This window comes from Micromonas commoda, chromosome 14, assembly GCF_000090985.2.
Source record: "Micromonas commoda chromosome 14, complete sequence".
NCBI classification, from domain to species: domain Eukaryota; kingdom Viridiplantae; phylum Chlorophyta; class Mamiellophyceae; order Mamiellales; family Mamiellaceae; genus Micromonas; species Micromonas commoda.
This window is the reverse complement of record NC_013051.1, coordinates 808,632-832,468: the sequence shown is the minus strand read 5'-3', so window position 1 is coordinate 832,468 and position 23,837 is coordinate 808,632. Positions and strand designations below refer to the sequence as shown.

General features: G+C 61.2%; 15 protein-coding genes across 15 annotated transcripts; 9 read left to right on the top strand and 6 right to left on the bottom strand.

Annotated features, from left to right (window-relative positions):
- Nucleotides 1-477: 477 nt before the first annotated feature.
- On the bottom strand, nucleotides 478-1,230 carry MICPUN_88344 (predicted protein; the record flags this gene model as incomplete). Its single annotated transcript, XM_002506017.1, has 1 exon — nucleotides 478-1,230. One exon carries the CDS (start codon nucleotides 1,228-1,230, stop codon nucleotides 478-480), a length of 753 nt encoding a protein of 250 aa, XP_002506063.1.
- Nucleotides 1,231-2,266: 1,036 nt separating this feature from the next.
- MICPUN_88051 (predicted protein) lies at nucleotides 2,267-2,926 on the top strand (the record flags this gene model as incomplete). Its single annotated transcript, XM_002506228.1, has 1 exon — nucleotides 2,267-2,926. A coding segment is annotated over one exon (660 nt), but the record flags the coding sequence as incomplete, so codon positions are not given.
- A 1,099-nt stretch (nucleotides 2,927-4,025) lies between these two features.
- MICPUN_64277 (predicted protein) lies at nucleotides 4,026-4,813 on the top strand (the record flags this gene model as incomplete). Its single annotated transcript, XM_002506227.1, has 2 exons — nucleotides 4,026-4,195; nucleotides 4,333-4,813. The coding sequence occupies 2 exons, from the start codon at nucleotides 4,026-4,028 to the stop codon at nucleotides 4,811-4,813; spliced, it is 651 nt and encodes a 216-aa protein (XP_002506273.1).
- Nucleotides 4,814-4,911: 98 nt separating this feature from the next.
- MICPUN_64276 (predicted protein) lies at nucleotides 4,912-5,549 on the bottom strand (the record flags this gene model as incomplete). The annotated part of the gene is made up of 2 exons (XM_002506016.1): nucleotides 4,912-5,193; nucleotides 5,307-5,549. 2 exons carry the CDS (start codon nucleotides 5,547-5,549, stop codon nucleotides 4,912-4,914), a joined length of 525 nt encoding a protein of 174 aa, XP_002506062.1.
- Nucleotides 5,550-5,759: 210 nt separating this feature from the next.
- MICPUN_64275 (predicted protein) lies at nucleotides 5,760-6,935 on the top strand (the record flags this gene model as incomplete). The annotated part of the gene is made up of 1 exon (XM_002506226.1): nucleotides 5,760-6,935. The coding sequence occupies one exon, from the start codon at nucleotides 5,760-5,762 to the stop codon at nucleotides 6,933-6,935; it is 1,176 nt and encodes a 391-aa protein (XP_002506272.1).
- Nucleotides 6,936-7,332: 397 nt separating this feature from the next.
- MICPUN_88212 (predicted protein) lies at nucleotides 7,333-7,743 on the top strand (the record flags this gene model as incomplete). The annotated part of the gene is made up of 1 exon (XM_002506225.1): nucleotides 7,333-7,743. A coding segment is annotated over one exon (411 nt), but the record flags the coding sequence as incomplete, so codon positions are not given.
- A 243-nt stretch (nucleotides 7,744-7,986) lies between these two features.
- On the bottom strand, nucleotides 7,987-9,183 carry MICPUN_88004 (predicted protein; the record flags this gene model as incomplete). The annotated part of the gene is made up of 2 exons (XM_002506015.1): nucleotides 7,987-8,496; nucleotides 8,542-9,183. 2 exons carry the CDS (start codon nucleotides 9,181-9,183, stop codon nucleotides 7,987-7,989), a joined length of 1,152 nt encoding a protein of 383 aa, XP_002506061.1.
- A 711-nt stretch (nucleotides 9,184-9,894) lies between these two features.
- On the top strand, nucleotides 9,895-10,719 carry MICPUN_69373 (predicted protein; the record flags this gene model as incomplete). Its single annotated transcript, XM_002506224.1, has 1 exon — nucleotides 9,895-10,719. A coding segment is annotated over one exon (825 nt), but the record flags the coding sequence as incomplete, so codon positions are not given.
- A 221-nt stretch (nucleotides 10,720-10,940) lies between these two features.
- Nucleotides 10,941-12,506, bottom strand: MICPUN_104223 (predicted protein; the record flags this gene model as incomplete). Its single annotated transcript, XM_002506014.1, has 1 exon — nucleotides 10,941-12,506. The coding sequence occupies one exon, from the start codon at nucleotides 12,504-12,506 to the stop codon at nucleotides 10,941-10,943; it is 1,566 nt and encodes a 521-aa protein (XP_002506060.1).
- Nucleotides 12,507-13,025: 519 nt separating this feature from the next.
- On the top strand, nucleotides 13,026-15,203 carry MICPUN_64270 (predicted protein; the record flags this gene model as incomplete). Its single annotated transcript, XM_002506223.1, has 1 exon — nucleotides 13,026-15,203. The coding sequence occupies one exon, from the start codon at nucleotides 13,026-13,028 to the stop codon at nucleotides 15,201-15,203; it is 2,178 nt and encodes a 725-aa protein (XP_002506269.1).
- Nucleotides 15,204-15,366: 163 nt separating this feature from the next.
- MICPUN_104221 (predicted protein) lies at nucleotides 15,367-17,385 on the bottom strand (the record flags this gene model as incomplete). Its single annotated transcript, XM_002506013.1, has 1 exon — nucleotides 15,367-17,385. The coding sequence occupies one exon, from the start codon at nucleotides 17,383-17,385 to the stop codon at nucleotides 15,367-15,369; it is 2,019 nt and encodes a 672-aa protein (XP_002506059.1).
- An 859-nt stretch (nucleotides 17,386-18,244) lies between these two features.
- Nucleotides 18,245-19,394, top strand: MICPUN_69406 (Drug/Metabolite transporter superfamily; the record flags this gene model as incomplete). Its single annotated transcript, XM_002506222.1, has 2 exons — nucleotides 18,245-18,338; nucleotides 18,541-19,394. Coding segments are annotated over 2 exons (948 nt in total), but the record flags the coding sequence as incomplete, so codon positions are not given.
- A 598-nt stretch (nucleotides 19,395-19,992) lies between these two features.
- Nucleotides 19,993-21,112, top strand: MICPUN_64267 (predicted protein; the record flags this gene model as incomplete). The annotated part of the gene is made up of 1 exon (XM_002506221.1): nucleotides 19,993-21,112. One exon carries the CDS (start codon nucleotides 19,993-19,995, stop codon nucleotides 21,034-21,036), a length of 1,044 nt encoding a protein of 347 aa, XP_002506267.1. The 3' UTR covers nucleotides 21,037-21,112.
- A 29-nt stretch (nucleotides 21,113-21,141) lies between these two features.
- Nucleotides 21,142-22,269, bottom strand: MICPUN_64266 (predicted protein; the record flags this gene model as incomplete). The annotated part of the gene is made up of 1 exon (XM_002506012.1): nucleotides 21,142-22,269. The coding sequence occupies one exon, from the start codon at nucleotides 22,267-22,269 to the stop codon at nucleotides 21,142-21,144; it is 1,128 nt and encodes a 375-aa protein (XP_002506058.1).
- A 271-nt stretch (nucleotides 22,270-22,540) lies between these two features.
- On the top strand, nucleotides 22,541-23,692 carry MICPUN_64265 (predicted protein; the record flags this gene model as incomplete). The annotated part of the gene is made up of 1 exon (XM_002506220.1): nucleotides 22,541-23,692. One exon carries the CDS (start codon nucleotides 22,541-22,543, stop codon nucleotides 23,690-23,692), a length of 1,152 nt encoding a protein of 383 aa, XP_002506266.1.
- Between the last annotated feature and the right edge of the window lie 145 nt (nucleotides 23,693-23,837).

Here is a 23,837-nt window from a genome sequence, read left to right as displayed (position 1 = left end):
AACCCTAAACCCTAAACCCTAAACCCTAAACCCTAAACCCTAAACCCTAAACCCTAAACCCTAAACCCTAAACCCTAAACCCTAAACCCTAAACCCTAAACCCTAAACCCTAAACCCTAAACCCTAAACCCTAAACCCTAAACCCTAAACCCTAAACCCTAAACCCTAAACCCTAAACCCTAAACCCTAAACCCTAAACCCTAAACCCTAAACCCTAAACCCTAAACCCTAAACCCTAAACCCTAAACCCTAAACCCTAAACCCTAAACCCTAAACCCTAAACCCTAAACCCTAAACCCTAAACCCTAAACCCTAAACCCTAAACCCTACAGTATACCCTCAACAAACCCTCGTCCCTGAAGTTACCCTCAAGTGCCGTCGCCGCGAGCGAGGAGAGACGACCGATGAGGCTTTGTTCACATCGTGTTACTTACAGTCTACTATCGCGCGACACGCCTATGATGAGAAGTGCTACGATCACTCGTCCACTGTCACGTTGTCATCCAGATCCACATTGCAGCCCATCGCTCTGAGCTCGCGTATCGCAGCCGGCAAGCTCGTCAGCTTATTGTTGAAGAGCCATAACTCCTTCAGCGACGTAAGCTGCTCGATCTCCGCCGGCACGCTCGTCAGCTTATTGTCGAATAAGTACAACACCCTCAGCGACGTGAGCTGCCCAATCTCCGCCGGCACGCTCGTGAGCAGATTGCCGCCGAGGCTCAACTCCTGCAGCGATGTGAGCTGCCTGATCTCCGCCGGCACACTCGTCAGCTGATTGCGGCTGAGGTGCAATGTCTTCAGCGACGTGAGCTTCCCGATCTTTGCCGGCAACCTCGTCAGCCCGTTGTGGTAGAGCGACAACTCCTTCAGCGACCTGAGCTGCCCAATCTTTGCCGGCAACCTCGTCAGCTGATTTTGGTCGAGGAACAACTTCCTCAGCGACGTGAGCTGCCAGATCTTTGCCGGCAACCTCGTCAGCTGATTGCCGTAGAGGACCAACTCCCTCAGCGACGTGAGCAGCCCGATCTCCTCCGGCACGCTCGTCAGCTGATTATTGTTGAGGTCTAACCTCTCCAGCGACGTGAGCTGCCAGATCTCCGCGGGCACGCTCGTCAGCTGATTGCCGCGGAGGTTCAACTTCCTCAACGCACTCAGACGCCAAACCTCAGCCGGCACCGCGCATAGTCCCAAGCTGTACAACTCGAGCTCCTCCACCCGCTCGTCAACCATCTTCACCCCGTACCACACATTAGGCACTACATCCTCCCGCCAACGCCGCTTGAGCGCCGGCCATGGCTCACGTAGCACGCGTAGCGCGAGGACGTCGTCGCTCACGCGCCCGGCGGGATACGGCGCCCACGGAAGGTCGAGCTCGTTGTGAGCCCACTTCAGAACCTGGAAGTTCCGCCCGCAGGCGTACTCGCAGAGGCGGTTCCTCTCTTCCCCTATGAGCTTCAACGCCTGCACCTTCTTCAGGGACCGCACGCGATCGTCATCTAGCTTACGAACGAGGTTGTCGGCGAGATCGGCCGCTACCCCCTCGAAGTCGAAAGTCCGCGGCAGAGCCCTGAGCAGGGAAAATGCCTCCTGGACCGTCGAGCTCAACGCCAGTATGTGATGCGTTTTGACGTGCTCGATGTGGGATAGGATGAGCGCCTTGAGCTCGACGGGGATATAGCAAGGGCCTGCGTTCAGATCGTCCATCTCGCGGAGACTGGTACTGCCCATGTGGCCGGGTTGTGACGACTGCGCGCCGTCGGGCTCGGCTTCGGGCACCGCAACCAGATCTGCGACGGAAGCTGAAAGGACGCGATGTGCATGCGCTGGTTGCGGGGTGCGCCCTTCGGAGGTCTCGTATCCGGATGCAAGCGGCGATGAGGAGGACATCCTGCGCCGCTTGGGTTTCGCCATCGAGCGACCTCGCTATTAGGTTCGCCCCTGGGGGCGCTCGGTTGTGCGACTCGTCTTCGAGGCGACGGCACGAAAACTATGGCTGGTTGACAGGTTGACAGGTCGACGTTTAGCGGGCTTGACGCGAATTGGTGTTGTTAAACCGCCCCGTCGGCGGGGAGCCGCACTCCACGCGGCGGCGTGCGTCCGTCGTCTCGAGAGGGTCGACGCGACATTCGCGAGTCGTGTCTCAAGTCCACTAGCAGGCATGATGGCAACTCACGCCCGCGCCGGGGGACCTTCGAGCGACCTGCCGCCGCTTCTTCGGGCGGTCCAGTCGCGGGACCCGGCGGCGGTTGAGAAGATCCTCGGCACGATGCACAACGACCACCAGCTCGAGCAAGCACGCGCTCCGAGGACGCAAAACACCGCGCTACATCTCGCCGCCGCGCAGGGGTCGCTGCAGATCTTGAAGCTGCTCATCCCCGTGTACACGCAGCACGCGTTTGGGGCGAGGAAGAACCTGAACTCGCAGAACGCCAATAGAGATACGCCCCTCCTGTTCGCCTGCGCGCGTGGTCACGCGGGTGCTGCCGCGATGCTCATCAAGGCCGGCGCATCCGTCGACTTTTTTAACGACGACAAAATGACTCCGCTCATCGCCGCCGCGTCCAGCGGGCACCACACTTGCGTCGAGCTCCTTCTGAGACACGGAGCTGAGAAGACGACTGACGCTGAGGATGCGTTTGGAAGGAGGGCGCTACACTTCGCAGCTGCCACTGGTAACGTGGAGAGCGTCAAGCTTCTGCTCGATACTGGCGCGGACGTATTCGCGAGGGACCGTAACGGCAATTTGCCGCGGGACGCCGCGATGGAGGTTCAGGGGGGTAACAACGCCTGCCTCGGGCTCCTCGACGACGCGATGCGGGAACGAGAGGATGCAAGCTCGGCGGCGACAAGGGATCTGCTCGTGAGCAGTGGAAATGAGGCGGGGAGCGAAGCTGAATTTACCGCATCGATCAAGGGATCATCCAGCGCAAAAAGTAAGAACAAAAAGAAGAAAAAGAAGGCAGCCGGGAGCGATCCTTCATCGCCGCTGGGCCCGGTGCAGGAAGGTGAGACCGACGAGGGGCTCGCGGTCAACGCAGAGTGGGCCAAGTACTTTGCAAATGGGGGTGACAAGGTCGACTCTGACGTCAGCAAAGTCAAGGCCAACACAGAGTCCAGGACGGAAACTAATGAGGTGGACAGCGGGTACGAGACCGGGGATGAAGGAAGGGATGATCGTGAACAGGAACAGGCGGAGGTGGCTGACCTGCAGAAATCGCAACCCACGGAGCTGAAGGCGCAGATCGCTCCTCGGTCGATTCATCACGAGCCAACGCCGCCAAGATCGTGGGCGTCCATAGCAATCGGCGAAGACGTCAGGAAAGCTCCGCAACCTGTCAGACCTGCTGAACGATCAAAAGGACGGGATAGACCGCGCCGGCCAAATCCTGGAGCCATCGTCCAGCCGGTGCCGCCGCCGCCTGCGCCAGAGCCCAGCAAGGAGAAGATGTCGGCCTTCTGGGTCAGCGAGGCGACCGCGCGACTAGCGGAGAAGCACCCTACCGCAGTAGCTCTGGAGCTGGAGGCTAAACACGTGTTGGGCATCGGTATCGACGATTTGAGTTACTCGCAGCTCGAAGCGTGCGAGGAGGTCCATCGTGAGCTCCTTTCGAGCCTGGCGGACGCCAGAATCAACCTGGTACGCGAGCAAGAGAGGACCCGAGCGGCGGAACTCGCGGAGATTGAGCGATTGAGAGCTGCGTTGGCGGAGGCTCACGGCATCAGAGAATAATACCTTGTAAGGATCTAGAGCTAGCGATGTGATAATGCCTAAGCAGTCGACGCTCCTCTCAGCAAAAGTTCTGACAAATCTGAGATGATGCCAAGCTTCATCAGTCGTCGATCGTTCCGATGTCGTGCCCTCTCGCCTCCCCAGTTCGACTCCACGAGGCGATGCGCGGTAACGCTCTCAGGCCGAATGTTAGCCCGGTCACGTCGACTTGAGAGGCACACACGCCCCGCCTCGCTCGCATCGACGCAAGGCAGGAACTCCTTGCTCGCTTCGCTCTCTACCATCATCAGGCAGTATGAAGACCGCGGACGTGCCGCGTAGGGCCATGACCATGGTCCAACCCGGTCCCAACCACGACAACCGCCCGAAGGCGTACTCTGTCTACAACGACCAGCCTGGTACGGGAAAGACGGGGATGTACGAGATCCCTCCGAACAACTACCCCTTCTACAGCGAGGAGGAGAAGTGAGTACGCCCGAGCTTTGCCCGCACCCATCCACCGCCGACCTTTTCCTTTTCCCACCCCGATAGGCGCGCGCGCGAGGTCCCTTGAAGACCAACCCACTTTTTCTGACGCGACACCTCGACGGCACGACCTTCAGGTACAAGCCCCAGCACGGCATCGACGGTGGGTTCCTTTCCGAGTGGGAGCCCTTGTACGAGGCATCCACGGTCAAGGCGGACGCGGACAAGCTCAAGGCGTTCCAGTCCGGCGTGCCCGTCGGCTCCAAGTACGAACCCACGGGAACCAAGTCGTGGGCGCCGGTCTTCGAGAACGCGGAACGCAAACTTCTTAACAAGTACAAGGACAAGGGCGGCGAAGAGTTGGACATGCTTGTCGTCTCCGATCTGCACAGGCACGAGGAGTACGGAGGACCCTTCTGGATCAAGGTTCCGTCGACGGCGAGGGTCCGCGAGGTCCGCCTGGTCATCTCGGAGAAGTGCGGGATCCTGCCTGGTTTGCAGCGTATGAGCTACGCGGGAAAGCAGATGGAAGACGCCGAACGTAAGCTGGAGCACTACGGCGTGAAGTACTGGAACAAGAAGTTCCCCGACTGGCCGCTGTACATTCGGAGGTACTAGTTTGTCTTCCAAAGCTAGGTCGGCGATGACGTCGGCGGTTGCGACTCTCGTCGGGTCGTCGCTTCGTCGCGTTCAACTCGAATGTTACTCAAACGCATCTACCTACGGTTCACCTGCTGGGTCCACATCGCCTCATGTAGTTCTCGTCGTGACGCGTCCCAGTTTCGTGCGTTCCCCTCATCACCTTCAGCGGGCTCAGCGTCGAGCAGCCCCCTTTTGCTGTGCACCGCTTCGCTGCCCGTTTTGCCAAGCTTTGTCGCCGCATTCTTGAGGCTGAGCCTGGCCAGCATGAGCTCCGACCTGGCCTCCTTCAGCTCCTGCTCTATGGCTCGCATCTCTCCAACCTCCTTCCTGAGAGCCGTCAATTCCACCATCGTCGTCTGCGAGTGAGGGATGGGCGGGCGTTGAGTACGAGCGGGGTATATGCGGATTTAAGGTTTACTGGATTCGGGTTGTCTCGTGGAGTACGGCACCGAACCGGGCCATCACGCACCGCGTAGTTGTTGCTCAGCACCTCCTGTCTATCCAGCATCCTCGCGTGCATGGCGAAGAAGCTCACCGCGGGAAGAGCTACCGCCACCAACATGAGCACGAGCAGCAAACCGGGCGGACCCGTCCCCGCGGCCGACGAGCCAGATTGTTGGGCACCTCGCAGGGCGCCCTGGATGGAGCTCGAGGTGTAGTGGGATGAAGGGTCTAGCCCGCCCCTATCGCGCGCGGCGCTCGTGGGACGCATATCCCGATAACGTTACGGCCTCCAAACCACCCAACGTTAACGTCGCGTCGGCGCGACAGCAACTGCGGGTCGCGTCGAGTTCAACTGTTTATCGAGGACGCGCTGCGCGCCGATCATTTTGTAAGTTCTGCGCGCCAAAATCTATGATCGGGGCAAAGAACGAGGAGCCGCGCGTGGTCGTCAGGGCGCACTCGATACCCGTGGGGATCGATGTTCGGCCCTCCGAAGAGGTCACATGCCAAGACAGATCGGGACGTGGAGTCCCTCTTGTCTCAAGCACGCGGTGGGATGCGCGCGGGCGGGAGAACCGAGAGACAAAAAAACTTGTCCTCCCTCAGGCAGCGCCTCGAGTCGATCGAGGACGCCTCAAAGGGTGACTCGCGTCTGAACGCCTTGCTCAGGCGGCTCGAGCTCGCCGAGGAAAACACGGAGATGAACGGACGGCGACCCGATGATAAAACCCGCCCGTTCGGCGGTCGTGTCCGACGCGGGTCGCGGTCCTCCTCGGACGAAGATCGGGAATCGACGGAGTTGACCTCGGACGAGAGCGACTCGTCCACCCCGGCGCCTTCGCCTCCGAGGCGTCGACCCGCATCCGCGGTCAAGGTTCCGGGTAAAGAAAATGCATCCGAGCTTCTGAGTGCGTCGAGGGCGAGGGGAATGGAGGCGTCGTTGCGTCGGTTGCGTGCGGAGCTCGACCAGGAGAGGAAAAACGGTGAGCGGATGCGCGCGGAGCTTGTCGAGCTCAGGAGCGCGCAGAGAAAGGCGAGCGCGAGGGGCGGCGCCGCGCAGCTCGCATCGGCTCGCGAATCCGAAGGAATGAGGAGATTACAAAACGAGCTAGACGGCGTCAAGCGTGCGCTCGTGACTGAGCGCAAGAGGAACGCGGCGCCGAAGGTTGACACCGGCGCCACCGCGGTGGGTGTTCGGATCCGGCGCGAGCTCGACGCCGAACGGAAGGCGAGGCTCACGGCTGAGAGGGCACTTCGCGAGACGCGCGCGGAGTGCGCGAGAGCGTGGGAGCAGGTAAAGTCTGCCGAGGAAGACGCCGCGAGGGCCGCGGCGACTGCGAGAAAACGAGGCGAGGAGAAGTCTTCGCTCGAGAGGGAGCTGGAGATTGCATACGAGCGATGCTCCAGGGCGGAGAGCCTCGGCCGTGATTTGCGAAGAGAGGGAGCTGCGCTCGCTAGCGACGCGGAGGTGGTGTCGCGCGCAAACGAGGCTTTGGATGAGCGATGCGCGACGCTGAACTCCAGGGTGGAGGAGATGGAACGCGAGCTCGAGGAACTGCGTCCGTTGGAGAGGGAGGTCGCTTCACTCCGCGAGTGGAAAAAGAGCCAAGCGAGTGACCTGAAGGAGGCCATGGAGGTTCTCGGGCACGTGTGAGGCCCCTAGATGTGCAAGCTAGATGAATGAGCCATAGTTCCGTCAGCTGCAAACCTCTCCGTTCGATGCCATTCATAGCCTCCTGACCGGGCAATCGTTTTTTGCCGGCAGTCGTCCCTGTCTGGAGTGAATCTCCAGCGGCGGTGCAGCGTGGCCATTTTGCCAACCTCGGAAGGGTAGGACTCCCTTCACTTCGCAGCAGCGCCGCGAAGCGATGTTTGCGTCCGCGACTCGCGTCGCCGTCGCTCCCCTCCGCGCTGTTCGCGGCCCTTCCGTGCGTCGCACATCCCGCGCGGTATCCTCCGACGCCGCGGCTGGTGAGAAGTTCTGGGACAAGATGACGAAGCTCGCGTCGGGGGCCAAGGACACCGAGACGGCCGTGTTCGCCCTCGGCTGATTCTGGGGCCCGGAGGCTCGCTTCGGCAAGCTTCCAGGCGTCGTGTCCACTCGCGTGGGTTACACCGGAGGGAAGACCGAGAACCCGACCTACGGAACCGTGTGCGGCGGCGACGGGCACACCGAGGCTCTCAAGGTTGAGTTCGACCCCAGGGTGATCTCCTACGACGATCTCTTGAACGCGTTCTGGGAAGAACACAACCCCAGCGGGTACAAGCCCAAGGCGCAGTACAAGTCCGCAATCTGGCCCACGAGCGAGTCCCAGAAGGAGAAAGCTTTGGCATCGAGGGCGGCGATCGAGGCCAAGTACGGCAGCGTGCACACGGACATCGAGGACGAGCAGCCTTGGTGGGACGCCGAGGAATATCACCAAAAATATTTCGATAAGATGTCGGGCCGCCAGTGGATGTGATCAGCTTGACACCGACAAGACGGGGGACGAGGTCGTCGATGTTCGAACGTGACGGCAGCGCAGATAAACCGGCGATCAGTCATCGCCGCGCTGCGCCGCTCGATGTATCGTATGGCGAACACAGGCACCAAACTCGCCCCAGTCCTGTCTTTGATTTTTTACGTCCAGCGCGTGTAGATTAGCATGCCGTGAGCAGATGAGTGTAACGATCCAACAAATAAGCTAAGCGACGCCTTCACACGTCTACGCCTTGGCCTCCACTGGAGCGAGGGGCAGGTCCTTGACCATCGGTTCCGCCGGCGGGTATTGCTCACCCTCCTCTGCCCCGAAGATCTTCGAGTTTGGCCCCTTGCCGTACCCGATCATCCGCAAGCCCCCGCTCGACGCCTCCACCACGCAGAAGGGACCCGGCTGTCCGGGTTCCGCCAGCATGGGGCTCTCCATCACCACGAAGTGCGTCCCGTTATCGTTCGTGTACAGACCTCCCTCGTGTTGGTGCCCGGAGACGACCGCCGCGACGTTTTTACCCCACCTCTCGTCCTCCACGGCGTCGAGCACGTCCTGGTAGTTCCAGATGAGAGTGCGGCCGCTTCCGTTCGCCGTCGTCTCCGGGTGAACCAGGAGGTGGGAGAACACGATGACCCGCTCATCGTTCGCCTCGGCTTCGCTCAGTTGGCCCTTGAGCCATTCGAGCTGTTCCTCGCCCACGCCTCCGTTGAACGGCACCCACCTGTTGCCCAGCCCCTCGAGCCCCTCAAAGTACGGAAACGTCCCGCTCATCCTCTCCGTCTGAATCACCTCGGGGTTATCCGACACCCACTTGTCCACGTTCGCGTTGTGTTTCCTGAGCAGCTCGAGCGCGTCCACGTCCAAGCCCTGCTCCCTGCCCTTGCTGTATATGCTGACGTCGTACGAGTTGAGCACCACGACCCTCCAACCGGGCGCGGGCGTCCTGCTGAAGAAGAAGCTCCCCTCGTCGTTCGCGCACTTGAATGGCAAGGTGCAACCCTCGGGGGTCACCCCTTCCCTCAGCTCGGAGGCGGTGAAGTTGTACAGCTCGTGGTTGCCGATGGTGAACATCCAGTCTTTGCACTGGCTCCCGCTGAGAATTCGCATCACCCTTCCGAGCTGCTCGAGCCCCTCAGCCTTGGGCTTGAACTCATCCTTGGCGAAGTCGAACGCGCACTGGTGATCGATGATGTCCCCGTTGTGCAGCACGAAGGAGAGGTCGCTCTGGTTGAAGTAGTCGATCGCGTTACGCGCGACCGCGAGGGAGTTCCTGTATCGCCTCCACTGCGTGCCGGTGTGGTTGCAACGATCGTCCACGTCGGTGTACTGGATGTCCGCCAGTAGGCCGAACCTGAAGGCGACGGGATCGGGGCCGCCCGACAGGGTGGCACAAGCCACGGTGGTCCCTGGGCTGTCCGGGGAGGCGGGCATCCTCCCTCGACGCGCGGTGACGGAGGAGACGCGCGCGAATCGAGAGGAGAACGTTCGGAGGGTTGACACTCCGCAGGCGGCGGTCGCGCGATTCATGCGCTGTCGAGTTGGACGCTCGCCGCTCTGAAGCCGCGTGGAGCGACGCGGGCCACAACCAGACTTCTCCACCAGAAAAGGAGAGTCAGACGCGGAAATGTGAGTTTGAAGTTCCCGGCTGCGCAGGCACTTGGTCGGGCACAGACGCCGAGCCGCGCGATGTCCGGCTTCATAGAGAAAGTTCGCGCCACGTCCGTGAAGGTCAGGTCGTCGTTATCCCCAGGAAATCCCCCTTCGCCGGGAGGCTCCGCCGGTGTTTCGCCGTCGGCACCGTCCGAGGGTTCTGCAGAGACGAGCGAGGATGCGGTCGCAGCTCTGACCACGGCGCGCAACGTCAACGCACAGCTGGGAGAGGAGGTCAGGACACTCACCGCGAGGTTAGAAAGCGCTGAGGCGGACAAGGCTGCGCTGGAGAAGCTTCACGCGTCGCTCGGCGAGTCGCTCAAGAAGGAGAGGGAGAGTAATCTGTCAAATGCTCGAACGCCGAGCGCGACGGCGTTGGATCAGGAGTCGGACGAACCCGCGGTGAGCGGCGGCGAAGGAGGCGACGACGACGGCCCTGACTCGGTATTTCGCGATGAGCTGCCGGTCTTGGTCCGTGACGGCGAATCAGCGGGTTGGCTCGCGGACGTCTCGGACGTGAAACTCGGCGACGTCCTCGGCCAGGGTAGCTCGGGGGTGACGACGAAGGGCAAGTGGAAAGGTCAGCCGGTGGCCGCGAAGAGGGTGAACGTCTCGGGCAAGTCTCGAGCGGTGTCGTTTCTACGCGAGGTTAGGGTTCTCGCGCGGCTCAGGCATCCGCACGTGCTTCCGTTCTACGCCGCGTGTCTCAAGCCGCCGGACCACTGCCTGCTGCTCACGGACTACTGCACGGGGGGCACGCTCAAAGAATGGTTGTACCCCAGGGACGGCAGCAATCCGCCGAGCACCAGACGAAGGCTCAGGATTGGGTTCCAAATCGCTCGAGGCATGCGATACCTGGAGTCGTTAGGTATCATGCACCGGGATTTGAAGCCTAGCAACGTGTTTCTGACGCACCCGGGAAAAGGAGCGAGGGCCGTCATCGCCGACTTTGGCCTCGCCAGGCCTGTTCCCAACCCCGAGTCCGAGTCCGTTTTGACGGGGGAAACGGGTACGTACGTGTACATGGCGCCGGAAGTCATCAGGCACGAGAAATACACCGGCGCTGCGGACGTCTACTCGTTTGGAGTGTTGCTCAACGAGCTCGCATCTGGCCTTGTCCCGTATTCAAACGCGCATTACACTCCGGTTCAGGTTGCGTTCGGAGTCGCGGACAGGTCACTGCGACCGGAACTCGCGTCGGGCGTCGATCCCGGCCTGGTCGCTGTGATTGTGTCGTCCTGGTCGCAGGATCAAACGGAGCGACCGACTTTCGTCGCGGTGACCGACGCGCTGGACGCGATGGCGCAACAACTCGTCGCAGACGACGGTGAGGTTCTCGGCGACGTGGACGACGACGCAGGTGGCGGCGGACTGGCGGGTCTGTTCAAGGGTATGTTTGGAGGCAGCTGAACGGTTTGCTGCTGGTGCGTGTTCAGCGAGGCGAGGAGATGTCGTTTATATTTTTTGTTTGGATATTACATCCAGCGACGGTATTCGAGCTCTTCGTCATGTCGTTGGAGGGTGTTTTCTATGTTTTCTCACCTGCTGGCGAGGTTCGCGCCGACTGAGGAACTTCGCCGGAACAGCGGCAGGTTACCGAAGCTGGGCAGCCTCGGGAGTCTCCTCGCCCTCGCCGCGACCGCGGCGCTGTGATCGGCGGCCAGGGATACGAGGTCCGCCTCGCTCCCTGAGATGGAGAAGGAGCTTCGCCTGGACGACAGGCTGCTGGTGCTCGAGCTGGAGCTCAGCCGCCTGGTGACCTTCGCCGCGGGGGGCCTGATTGGGGTGGAGGCGAACCTCTTGAGTCCGGTCACCGCCTTCGTGGCCACGTTGCGGGTCGCCCGCGCGGCGCTGACCGCCGCGGATCGAACCCTGACGCCCCGTCGACCGGCCGCGACACCCGCGGCGATTGCCTCCGTCGCGCCGCCGGCTGACGCGAACCCGAGCGGCCCCATCGCGCTCTCGGCGCCGAGGGACGCCCCACCGACCGCGGACGCCGCCGCGAGCCCCGTGGATGGCGAGGACGAGAAGAACAGTCCCGAGGTGGCGTGTACCAGGCTCGTGGTACCCCGGACCAATCCGTTGGCCACCCCCGACAGAGATTCCATGGCCACGTTTCCGGCGTACAGAGCCTCCCTCACGATGGGAACCTCCGAAGACACGCCCGCGACGGCTCCGGCGGCGGTGGTGACCAGCCTCCTGGCGGGCGCGGCGTTGCTCACCGCGGTCGCGAGGGGAAGCACGGGCTTGAACACGATGGGCAGCGCCCTCATCCCCAGGCTGAATATCACCGACGCCATCGAAGCAGTCTTGATCCGCTCCAGCGCCGGCTGGTTCCTGAGGTCGGCCATGGCCTGTATGGGAAGCAGGTGAATCTCGGGTCGGCCCGATCGGAGCCGGCCCCACGTGGCGTCCCACGCGAGTTTGCTCGCCACACCTCCTCGCCCGTATTTTCCGAGCTCCGGAACGAGCCTCTCGCACAGCTCGTTCATGTAGTGGCGGCAGTCGTTGTCGTGAAGCGCGTACATCTTGTTTCGGGTTGCGTTAAAGTCGCGGATGTCGTCCAGGGTCATCTCGGTGGTCCCGAGGAAGTGCGTCCCTTCAGGAAGTTCGTCGATCTTGTGCTCGCGAATCTCCCCTACCACCCACTTCTTCTCGCGCCTGCCGAGCGGCCTTCGCCTCCTGCTCTTGGCGCCCGCGCTCGACGAGCCGTCGGTCGCCGCCGCGGCCGCGGGATCTTTGGCTTCTTTGGCCAGGATCTCGACCGGCTCATCCGCCTCCTCCTCCGGCGCCTCCTTGAAGAGCGCGGGGGTGGACTGCGACCGACGCATGGGCAGAGAGCCGGGAACGACGTCATCGAAGCACAGCTGCGAAGGAGCGACCTCGGGAAACCCCGCGACGCCCCCGGAGAGCGCGCCCGTCACGTCGCCGCCGACCGGGCCGAAGTCGAACGAGTACAGATCACCGCCGGGGCCGTCCCGTACCACAACCAAGAAGTGGCAAACGCCCGCAGCCTTGAGTCCGTTCCGAATCGGCGTGGGCAGCCGGTTGTAGATGCCCTTGCCCCATTCCTGAAACTCGCGAGTCACGGCGTACACCTCCATCGCTGTGACGAAGGAGGCGTCTCGCCGGCGCTTGTAGAAACAGGCGCGACGGTCCGAGAAACTCGAGGAAAGTGGCATCGTCTGTCCGTCTGTGGCTCAAAACGCCAAATTGCAAGGCAGCCAGCCAATCAGAGCGCGGCATTTGGAAAAAGCGAGAGCGGTCCGACTCGTCGTTTTAGGGTTCAGCGAGTTATTCCTCATCTGTTTCAATCTCAAAGGGATCATTCCTTTCCAATCGGTTTGGTTCTCTTTCAATTTTTCGCGAAACAACGGTCAAATCCGGCACCTTATTTTTCCCGCCATCGCCAGGCGCGACGAACTCGACCTTGGCTGGCGGGCTGGACTGCTGGACCTCCGCTCGGCGGAAGAGCCCAGATGAGATTCATCCACCGGCACTTCTTAACCGGGTGAAGACACGGGGAATCATCGATGGAAAACTGATCAGTCGGATCGCCTGGGAGGTCCATGACGACCTTGGGTGGGACAAGAACGGGTCTTGGTCGGTCTCGACCTCGCCGTATGTCGGGGCTCGTCCTGTTGTTGGCAGTGTTCAACACCCTCGTCGTTCGGACATCGGGAAACGATTTGGTCGGACCCGGCGCGATGTCGACGTACTCGGGGGGCGGGGGGAGAAGACGACCGACGAGCTACGTCCGCGTTAAGGATCCAGCCGTGGGTTTCTTCGTGGCGGGGAGCAGCGAGGAGGGTTTGAACGGCCTCTATGGGCGCACGGACAAGGCCCCACCCGGAGCTTCGGCTTCCGACGTGGAGATCTCGTATCGCCATCTCGACACGGGCTGGTTCATGGCCCTCAGGCGTCAACGCACGGGGGACCCGGAGTGGGTTTTCGTCGACCCCACCGGACACGAGCGGCTCGTAAATTCCGAGTACACGCTCATACCAGGTTCGGGACAGAAGTGGAGGCACGCGCCCGCCAAGGGCAAGTCCGGATGGTTCTCGCGGTTCGGTAGGCGAGGCAACGGCGACGGCGGTGAAGGGGAGAAAGGGGGCGAGGGGGGCGACCGCGAGGGATCCAAGAAGCCCAACACGGACGAAACGAGGGTCGAGGCGTCCAAGGCGGCCACGACGGATACATATCACGAGCTTCCGTGGCAGCTCATCGCCATCATGGGCGAGGATATGCTCAAACAACTCGCGGGACACAAGCGCTACCACGACGGTCTCGTTCGAGCCGCTCTCAACTGCAAGCCGCCCGACCCAGAGCCGGGCTTCCGCGGAAGTCTGGATCTGGTGCCTCCTCCCGAGTCAGTCGAGGCGGCGTCGACCCCGGATGCGGACATGGCGTTGGAAGACGGCGAGCTCGAGGAGGCGGCTGCAAAGTACGCCGCCGCGCTGGCCAAACTGCCCAGCGCCGAGGACGAGGACGAGCGCGACGGTTGGACGCGAGCCGTTCTCGGGCTGAGACGCGCGCGGGCACTTCGAAAGTTGAGAGTGTTCGACGGCGCCGCGCGACAGATCGAAGAAGTCCGCGCGTCCCACCCCAGGTACGCCGACATGCTGTTCGAGTCGGCTTTACTTTGGCTGGACAAGGGCGAACCGACCGCGGCGACGGAGGCTTTCCTGGACCTCGCGTGCGTCGATCGCTCGTACGGGGAGCTGCGGGAGTGGCTCGTGCGGACGCGCGTGCGAGAGAAGCGGGCGTCCATTTGGGACGACGAGAAGAGGAAAATCGCCGCGGAGAAGGCTGGAGAACGGCGTCGACTGAACCTCATCTCGCTCGGCGCGACCAGGTTCTGCGTGGCTTGGAGGCAAACGGGGGGCTGCGACCCGGTGAACGGCGCGAGGGAGCCCGAGAAGGATCTGCCGTGCGTTGAACCCGTGTCGGCGGGTAGTTCGGGCGTTTGCGAGTGCGCCGCCCCCTCGACGCTGCTGGATTTGATCGAGTCGGCGCTCGCGCACTCGTTTGCGCGGGTGCACATCGACCCAAGCACCGCGCGAGTTAACGCCACGCGCGCGTCGCCGATGACGTGCTCACACGACGGAGGCATCAAGTGCGCGGTCGAGTGTGAGCGGGCGTGGAGAGACGGGCTTCGGAACGTGGTGGAGTGGACGGAACGGTTGGAGGCTGAGGCCCGTAAGACGGACTACGCGGCGGATGGCGCCGAGGAGGCAACCGGCGCGATGCGAATGGCGCTGGACCGCATGCGCAGGTGGGAGCGAGGTGAGGCTGTCGACGACGCCGTCGACGCGAACGAGGATGCTCGAGCGAACGTTCTCCGAGACTTCTTGAACCGCGCCAGGTCGGGTTCGGATGCGCTTCAGCAGGCGGCGAGTTTCGCCACGAGTTCCGACGGCTGGAGCGATCACTACGCGGTTTTGAGCCTCCCGAGTGACTTTACCGAATCCGAGCTTCGGGGCAGTTACAGGAAAATCAGCCTGCGGGTCCACCCGGATAAACCGGGCGGAAGTATGGTCGATTTCCAGAGGGTTGCCGAGGCGTACACGGTCCTCTCGGACGATGCCAAGCGAGCCTCGTACGACTCGGGCGAGGATGTCCCGCACAAAGCAGTGGACGGCGAGTTGACGACCGTGTGGGATGAGGTGTTGGAAAAGCATTTCCCGGAAATTTGGGGTTTCAAGCCGTTCGGAGATCCGTACGAGAGGAAGAGGGAATACGAGAGGAGAATGGGGTTCTCGGGTGATGCGCAGTCCCGCAGCGCGCACGACGAGTTCTGAGTGGAGCTGGAACCGGGGCCGAATTGAGTTCAGATCGATGGAAAAAAACGTTTTTTTGATAAAAAAAGGTGTAGCTGTGCTCAACGTCTCATAAGGCCTGTCGGTGCGGCTCTGTACAGTCATAATGTGCGAGTGTGGCGATCATCGCCCGGTTCGTGACCCTTCACGCCTTCTCCACGTCCTTGCCCGCTGGCTTCGTGGATATTTCCGCGGATACCTTGATCCTGGCGCGGCGTTTGGACAACACGACGCAACAGACCAGGACCGCGATCAGAAGCACGATGCCGGCGCAGATCGCCGCGAAGACGAGCAGGGTCAGACCGAACATGAACGTGTCGTCGTCCGCTGCTTTTACATCGGCACCTCTTTGCGGCGGCCCGTCGATGACGGAGGTTCCGGGCTTTAGATTCGCGTTGTATCCCGGGGGAAACGGCTTGTTGGGGTCGTCGGACACCTCGGGGTCGTACATGAAAAATGTTCCCTTTTGCCATCCTCGCACGGAATCGTTCTCGGGCGAACCAAGCACGGTTCGGGTGCCGTCGTCCAGCTCAAGGGCGAGATGGATGTCGATGAGGAAACAGTTCATGTCGCCGGCTTTGCAGAAGGACAGGTCCTCAGCCGGGATTCCCTTATATGCCCCCAAAAATTCGGTATTCCACATGCAAAGCGACGGGTTAGTCGGGTCGCAGAGAGAAGCGAGGTAAAACGACGGACAGTCCACGGGAGCGCCTGGCCACGAAATTCCAAGCTCGCCGCTAGGATCAGCGGCGACAGGTTTCGCGGGTCGACCCTCGCAGCCGCCGTGCTTACGCATGGTAATTTTCACTGCTCGAACCTCGGACACGGCAAGCGTTGGTGCTCCAGCCAGGCCTTGGAGATCCTTGGTGGCGGTCGCGGGGGTTTCCTGCGCGGCCGCAAGACTTGGGTGGTTTGGATTTCCCGTGATTCTCGCGTCGCTTGCGCTCAGACCGCCTTTGCCCATCTTCTTGGCAGCGAGCCCAGTATTCATGGGGTATGATTCCGGGGAATCGCCGAATCCTGTGAGGTCGCGCATGGCGTTTATAAAGCAACTGCCCGAGCAACCCCCGGTTCCATCCCCCGCCGCGCAAGTTGGCGCACAGGCGCCGAATTCTGCAACCATGGCATCGTAGCTACGCGTGAACTTCCCCGTGGAGTAGGTTTGCGCGAAGCTGATGATGATCTCCTTCTCACCGGTGGTCGAGGCGGTGTTGACGATGTGCATCTTGCAACCGGCCAAGTCCATGTCGGGCGTGATGTCCGTGAAATTGACTTTGGTGCCGTTCGCGAATGAAACCCAAGCCGCACGGGAGGTACCGGCAGTGCCAACATTGCTGATATCGAGTGTAGACGTCATGACCAGCGACTTGTAGTTTGCCATGTCGCGGTAGTGCGGGCTCGTGCTCGCGGCGTAGTTGCCATACGAAGATGCGTGCCCGCTGTTGATTTGTGTGCCGCTCAGCAAGCCCAGGATGGAGAACTTGAAATCTCCAGGGTTGATCGAGACTCGGGGACAGACGTAGTTCTTGCTCTCGGAAGTCTCGCCGGGCTTGTAGTTCGGGCAGCCGTTGAGCATGTAGTGCGAGCCGGCGGTGACAAAAAACTGATTTTCCCCGAGCGTCGAGCTCGCGCCGTTTCTGACGTGGTAGGAGACATAACCGTAGGCCATTTGGCTTCGCATCGCCGCTGCGCCGGTCAATGCCTCGTCGCCGATATCCTTGTCACCGTATAGCATAGTAGCAGCCTGCGCTATAGCGAATTCGCCGGAACTGTGTCCCCAGTTGATGCTGGCGAAGACGCTGGTGGGTTTGCCCCAGTACGAAGGCTTGTATCCCTCAGCTCTTCTTTTTTCTGTCGGGACGAGGATGACCGAGTGGTCTTGCAGGACGACGTGAGCCTCTGGGGGGTTGCTCGAGCCGGTATCGTACGCGATCTGCGTCGCCACCGGCGTTCCTCCGGTTTCTTGTACGATGCGGGTGTTGCCTTGCCTGCTTTCACCCACGGTCTTCCCAGTGGCCGTCGTGGTACCGCCCAACCATTTCGCGGATGCGGGTCGGGCGAGGAGGGTCAACGCGATGAGGGTGACGGTGACGGTCCGCGCGAGCGGGGTTCGCGAGGAAGCCGCCGACGCGCGATTGTCGATCCGATATGTGCGTTGGGTCATGATCGCTCGATCCGGGATGCGTGTCGCGTGCGGACGCGTGTGGACGCCGCGGAGTTCGATCGGCGTCGTCTGACAACGGCGGTGCGTTTTTCCAAAGGTCGCGCCGTAATAACTGCCCTTCACCTGTGAGAAATTGCCCTAACCCTTACGGAGCACCCGAGACCCGATACAGTCCATTTAGTCTGCTCTTTTGCAAAATTACCTCTTCGTTGGTCGCCGAAGGCCCAGCCCCACTTCTTTTGATCTGTTCTACCTTCAACACGAGTATTTGTCGTCTGAGATGAACAACAAACAGGGAACACGAGTATTTGTCGTCTGAGATGAACAACAAACACAGGGTCGCACAAATACCTTCGTAGACTATTATTCGTCGAAATACAGTCTCAAACCATAAATGGCAAGGACCTAACTAAATACACGTGCAGGGCCCCATCGATGCGCCGGTTCGGGGCTTTGATTGGCCATTTCATCGGTGGTGGATTTTTTTTGAAGATTGGCACTCGCTGGTGTTCGTTGGAAAGGACCGGCGGGTGAAAAGTGCTGCGCAGCCGCGCCCGGACCCAGACCCGAAGGCCCCAGACGCACGTTCGGTCCAATCATCACCACCATGGCGGCGATCGGCGCCATGTCAGGCCTCAGGGCTGTGCCGCTCGCCCGCGCGGCGGCGTCTGCCAAGCAGCCCGCCGTCGTCCGTGCTCAGGCCGTGATGCCATCCACGGCGGCGCCCCGGGAAGTTCGCCTCGCCGGTTCCGCCTTCCTCGCCCCGGGAGCGATCGGCCTCACCAGGCGCTCCGTTGCGCCTGTCGCATCCCGCTCTTCTAGGATGGTCGTCAAGGCGGAGGCCGCCTCGGCTGCCGCCGTCGAGGCCGCCGAGCCCGCGAAGAAGGACACGACCCAGACCCTCAAGGTTTCGCTTTACATCTTCGGCTGGTACTTCCTGAACGCCATCTTCGGTGAGTTTCATCTCGTCTGCTCGTATCGGTGGTCTCGAATCGTCGCTCGGCGTTCGTCCCAGACTTTGGGCAATCGCCCTCCCCGCCCCCGGTCCCGCGCCACCAACGCGCCACCCCGGTCGTGACCGATCCGTCCGATGAAAAAAGTTATTCCTTGTCGTTGCTGACGATGATTTTCCCACCCACCCGCGCAACCGAACAGCCATCATGAACAAGAAGACCCTCGCCGTGTTCCCGTACCCCTGGATCCTCTCCTGGATTCAGATCGCGGTCGGCGCGGTGTTCATGCTCATCATGTGGAAGCTTCGCATCTTCAAGCCCCCGGAGGGTGGCTTCACGAAGGATATGTTCAAGGCGCTCATCCCCACCTCCTTTTACCACATGGTCGCGCACGTCTCCGCTTGCGCGTCGTACAAGTTCGGCTCCGTGTCGTTCATGCAGGTGGTCAAGGCTGGCGAGCCCGCGATCGCCGTGCTCCTGCTGTCGATGTTCTTCGGTCGCAAGTACTCCTGGAGGGTTTGGCTAACGCTCATCCCCATCGTGGGAGGCGTCGCCGTCGGTTCCACCACCGAGATCAACTTTTCCATGGCGGCGTTCCTCTGCGCCATGACCTCCAACGTCACCTCCGCCCTGCGCGCGGCCACCTCTAAGGACCTGCAGGCGGACACTGGTCTCAAGGGCATCAACCTGTACGGAGGTATCGCCATCGTCTCCGGCATCATGCTCCTGCCCCTGTCTCTCCTCGTCGAGGGCTCGCAGATGGGCGCCGCCTTCGCCGCGGCACCCGCGCTGATGACCGCGAAGGGCACGCTGCTTTTCGGCATCTGGAACGCGGGTTTCATGGCCTACCTCATCATCGGATCCATGTTCTACCACCTCTACAACCAGACCGCCTACCAGGCGCTGGGCGAGCTCACCCCTCTCAGCCACTCCGTGGCGAACACTGTCAAGCGCGTCGTCATCATCCTCGCCTCTGTCGCCGTGTTCAAGAACCCCATCACGCCCCTCGGCCAGGTGTCCGCCGCGATTGCCATCCTGGGCACGTTCATCTACTCTGTCGTCGTGCAGCAGGATAAGGAGAAGGCGGCGAAGGCGGCGGCTGCTGCTAAGGCCGATTAATCGGTCGTTGGAGCGTGTTGACGGAGGGTTGGGGAGTTGGGGCAGTATTACCTGGAGCCCCGGCGCGGGAAAGAGGTGGGGAGAGGTGGGGAGGCAGGACGCGTTCTCCGCTGATGTACTTACGATATATAGACGAAGCAAATTATTACTACTGTTGCCTGCAGCTTTCTTTTAAATAGGAATGCATTCACTGTTCACATTGACTCTTTCTTCGCGACGACTCATCCGAGTCTGGCGATGCCTTTCCGCCGGCAAGATGGCTGCACTCCATTACTCGAGTGGCCCACACCAATGCGCTGCAAACCGACACCAATAGGGCAACCTTGCCGCACATCAAACATCCCTGGCGCATTAAGCTGCCCGTCACTGAAGCGCTCATACCGATTGGCACGCGGCACACTGTGTGCTCGATTTGAACAGGCGCGAGGCAAAACCTCCCAGCTCCTCGTGCCTGCCAAAAACGCTCATCTCGCGATGATCTTTCGCGAGATCTGTCCTGCTCGGCAGGTCAGTTCTCCGATCGCATCTTATCTCCATGGCAGCGACGAACCTCGCGGCCCGTTCCGCCGGCCTCCGCGCGCCTCCCCGAGTGACTCGGGGCTCTCGCAGCACTCGTCACACTGTTGTTACGGTGAGGGCAGCGGCACGCGGCGAATTCGCGAGCTTCTTCCCTGACGAGGTCACCGCTCTGGAGGAACCCGCTGCGGTGGAGATGGCGAAGAAAGCAAGGCAGGTCTCCGTGGCCGTGCCCGGCAGGGACAAGCCCGTGATGACCAGCTGCGTCAGCTCACCCGCGCCCAAGGGCGGCGAAGATGTATCTCCATTCGTCCTCATACACGGCTTCGACAGCTCGTGCCTCGAATACCGCCGCCTGTTCCCGCTGCTGACCGAGCGCGCCGAGGCTCACGCCGTGGACCTCCTGGGCTGGGGGTTTACTGACGCGGGTGACGCGGGCATCGGAGATTATTCCCCCGAGGCGAAGCGCGCGCACCTCTACGCCTTCTGGAAGCAGGAAATCGGCCGTCCCATCACGCTGGTTGGGGCGTCCCTGGGAGGCGCGGCCTCCATCGACTTTGCCACGGCGCATCCCGAGTGCGTCGAGAGATTAGTGCTCGTTGACGCTCAGGGATTCATCGAGGGACTCGGACCGATGGGGATGTTCCCAAGGCCCATCGCGCTCGCGGGAGTCAACATCCTCAAGTCCAGACCCTTGAGGAACACCGCGAATCAGATGGCGTACTGTGATCGCGGCACATTTGCCACGGAGGATGCCATGCGCGTCGGCCAGCTGCACACATTCCAGCCGCAGTGGGCGGATGCGACGCTCTCCTTCATGAAGAGCGACGGATACAAGGTGGCGAAGCGGGTGCGTGAGATCACTCAGAAGACTCTGGTGATGTGGGGAAGGCAGGATAACATCTTGGATCCGGCGTATGCGGAGAGGTTCGCCGAGGAGATCCCGGATAGCAAGCTGGTGTGGGTGGAGCAGTGTGGGCACGTCGCGCATTTAGAGCAACCAAAGTTTATGGCCCAGACGTTGTTCGACTTTGCCGGCGTCGAGGCGAAGGTTGCTGCGTAGAAAGTCAGAAAATCTAGAGCTAGTTGCCTTCGCACTAGCTAGCTCGTGGCAGGTCAAGAATCAAAGGACTGACGACATGACACATTTTCATTTATTCATCGTACATCATCGCTTCACAGCATTTCGGTACGCTTGAGCTAGGCTCTGTCCGGGTTGTTTGAATAAAATGAAATGAATCGCGAATGTAGGCTCGTCTGACGAGAGCGCAATCGCACCGTCCCACAGCGAAGCACCGGGCAGAGCGTACATTTTACCCAAATAGACGCCAGGGTAGATCTCGCGGATCTCATCACGGAACGGGCTGAACTCGTGGTCGTGATCGCTGTAGTCAACGATCATCGCAGTCTCGCTCGGAGACGCGAGAGATTGACCGACGTATACGCGACCTGGGAAGAGTGTGTTGACGGGCTCGTTAAGACCGAACAGGTTGTTAAGCGTCAATCCGTAGTTCAGCTTGATTCTGTTGGTCACCTTGGAACCGGGCTGGTACGGTCCGGTTGAGTTTCTGTCAATCGGCTCGGGCACAATCTCATCGCTGAAGCACTTCCCGCGCCACGAACTAGTGGTGAGCGTGCGTCCGATGCCGTAAATTCTCGCCAGTTGCTCGACCCAGCCTCCTCCGATGACGCAGCCACGAGTGCAGCCCATCGGCAGCACGCCTTCAGCTCGAAGTGGCGAAGCGTTGTTCCATGCGTCGTTGACCTCGGTGACGTCGTACCCAGAACCTGACACGCCTCGCAGAAAGGCGGAGTCGCACAAGCGGTCTGCGAAGCCCGGGTCGGTGCGTATGAGCTCACCAACGGGGTAGTCGTCGCCGAGCAGCTTCTGGACGAAAGTGGACTCCTCCGAACTTGTTTCGAACCCTGGGAGCTGGGAAAGGTTAACGGGCTCTAGCTTCGGCTGCCCTGACATTGCCGAGACGATGCCGAGGCGCTCCTGAAGGAATGGTGCCGCGAACGTCTGCCAGAATGAACTGGAGAGAAACGGGCTCGATGAGCTGGCGCCTGATTGAGCAGCGACCGAGAACGCGTTATCTCTCAGCCATGAACCCAGCCAAGACAGAGCGAGGTTCCGCAGGACGTCTCTTGGTGTCGTCGGCGGCGGCGGCGGCGGGCGGGCGACGGGTGCAGCATCAACGAACTCGAGGGCCTGGGCCCAATTAAGTGATCGATCGGCGGATGCAGCGGCGATGAACGCCGCCAGGAGCGTCACGCGGAGGAGCGGTGTACGCATCGTGTTGTGAGTCTCTTCTCGGGGGGCACGCACTTTCTCTCTTTCGTGTCTCCGAAACAAAGGCGCACCTCGAGTTTGTCAACACTTAGGTCAGTGGTGGCAAAGACTGGCGCGCATGACGTCATGCATCGTCGCCGCTTGTGCGGTCCCATCGCGATCCGGCGGGTCACGTCGCTCTCGTGCCTCCCGTCGGAGTCATGTCGTCACCCTCGCCGGTCATCCATCGCGGTCGAAGAAGGCGGAGGCTCGTACGACACCGAAGCGGACGAAGATGCCGGTGTTGGACAAGCTGCAAATGTGGGGGATCGATACCGAGCGCATGAGGACGGGGCGTAAAGACCCTAACCGTCCAACCGCCGGGAGGAGGATCGAAGTGCAAGACGAGCGGGTTCCAGTCGTCGAGGACGCGGAGCCTTCGACGACTGCGTCCACCGTCCCCGCGACGTCGGTGGCTGAAGGCGATGCCGCCGCCGCCCTGCCGCCGACGACGACGACGCGTTCCGCTCGCGTCGCTGAACTCCTCGCGAGGCAGGAGGATGAGCACTGGCCCGTTCAAGGTAGCGACGAGTGGTTACTAGCTCGCGCCCGTATCGTGTCCGCCAGCGAGGCATCCGCCGCGCTCGGCATCGATAACTTCCGCACGCCCGAGCGGCTCATTCGTGATAAGCTCGCCAGGTTAGATTCCCTGGAGAATGTATCAGCCGCTGTGCTCGCAGCGTCGAGGGACGAAACGAGGGCGTCATACGTGGCCGCTGTGCAGGCTGAGAAGGACCTCGGGTGGCGTGCAAAGGGAAAGGCGGGAAAAGGGGCGAAGAAGAAGGCCAAAAGACGCAAGAACTCGGTCGGAGGCAAGCGCTTCGCCGGGTCGACGGAACCATCCAAACGTTCTCAGAGCGGGGCGGGTCCACGACCGATGCCGCCGCCCGTTGTGCACGGCAACACTTACGAGCCGGTCGCTCGCGAGCACTACGCGGCTAGGGAGGGTCGGATTGTTCACGAGTTTGGGCTCAAAATACACGACGAACTACCCTGGCTCGGTGCCACACCCGACGGCATCACCGACGATGGAAAAATTCTCGAGGTTAAGTGCCCATACAGCAGACCGGTCTTACCAAACGTGAGGTGCAAGGAACACTACCCGCAGCTTCAGGTGCTGATGCAGGTTTACAATCTAGACTCGTGCGACTTTGTGCAGTTCAAACCCGCGGGCGTCGGGATGGGTCATGCGGGGGTGATGAACGAGGACAGGCCGTTGTATCTGATGGAGACGGTGGCGAGGGACGATAATTGGTGGCGCGTAAATCAGCCGAGGCTTCTCGCATTTCATAGGCAGCTCGAGGCCGCGCTAGCAGAGCGTGATGAGCGCATTCAGAGGCTCTCAGAAGCATTTGATAGCGTCGAACTCGCTATTGACGAGGCGTGAAGTGTAGTATGTGCTAGATGTCATTGATTAACTAGGTCTAGTGTTCCGAAGGTGTCGCACCCCCGTCGAGAACTGTTGCGCTCGTCGCCTGCCCTTCAGCGCTGAAAGCGCCAAACGAGTCTCTGGACTCTGAGGCGTTTTGCTA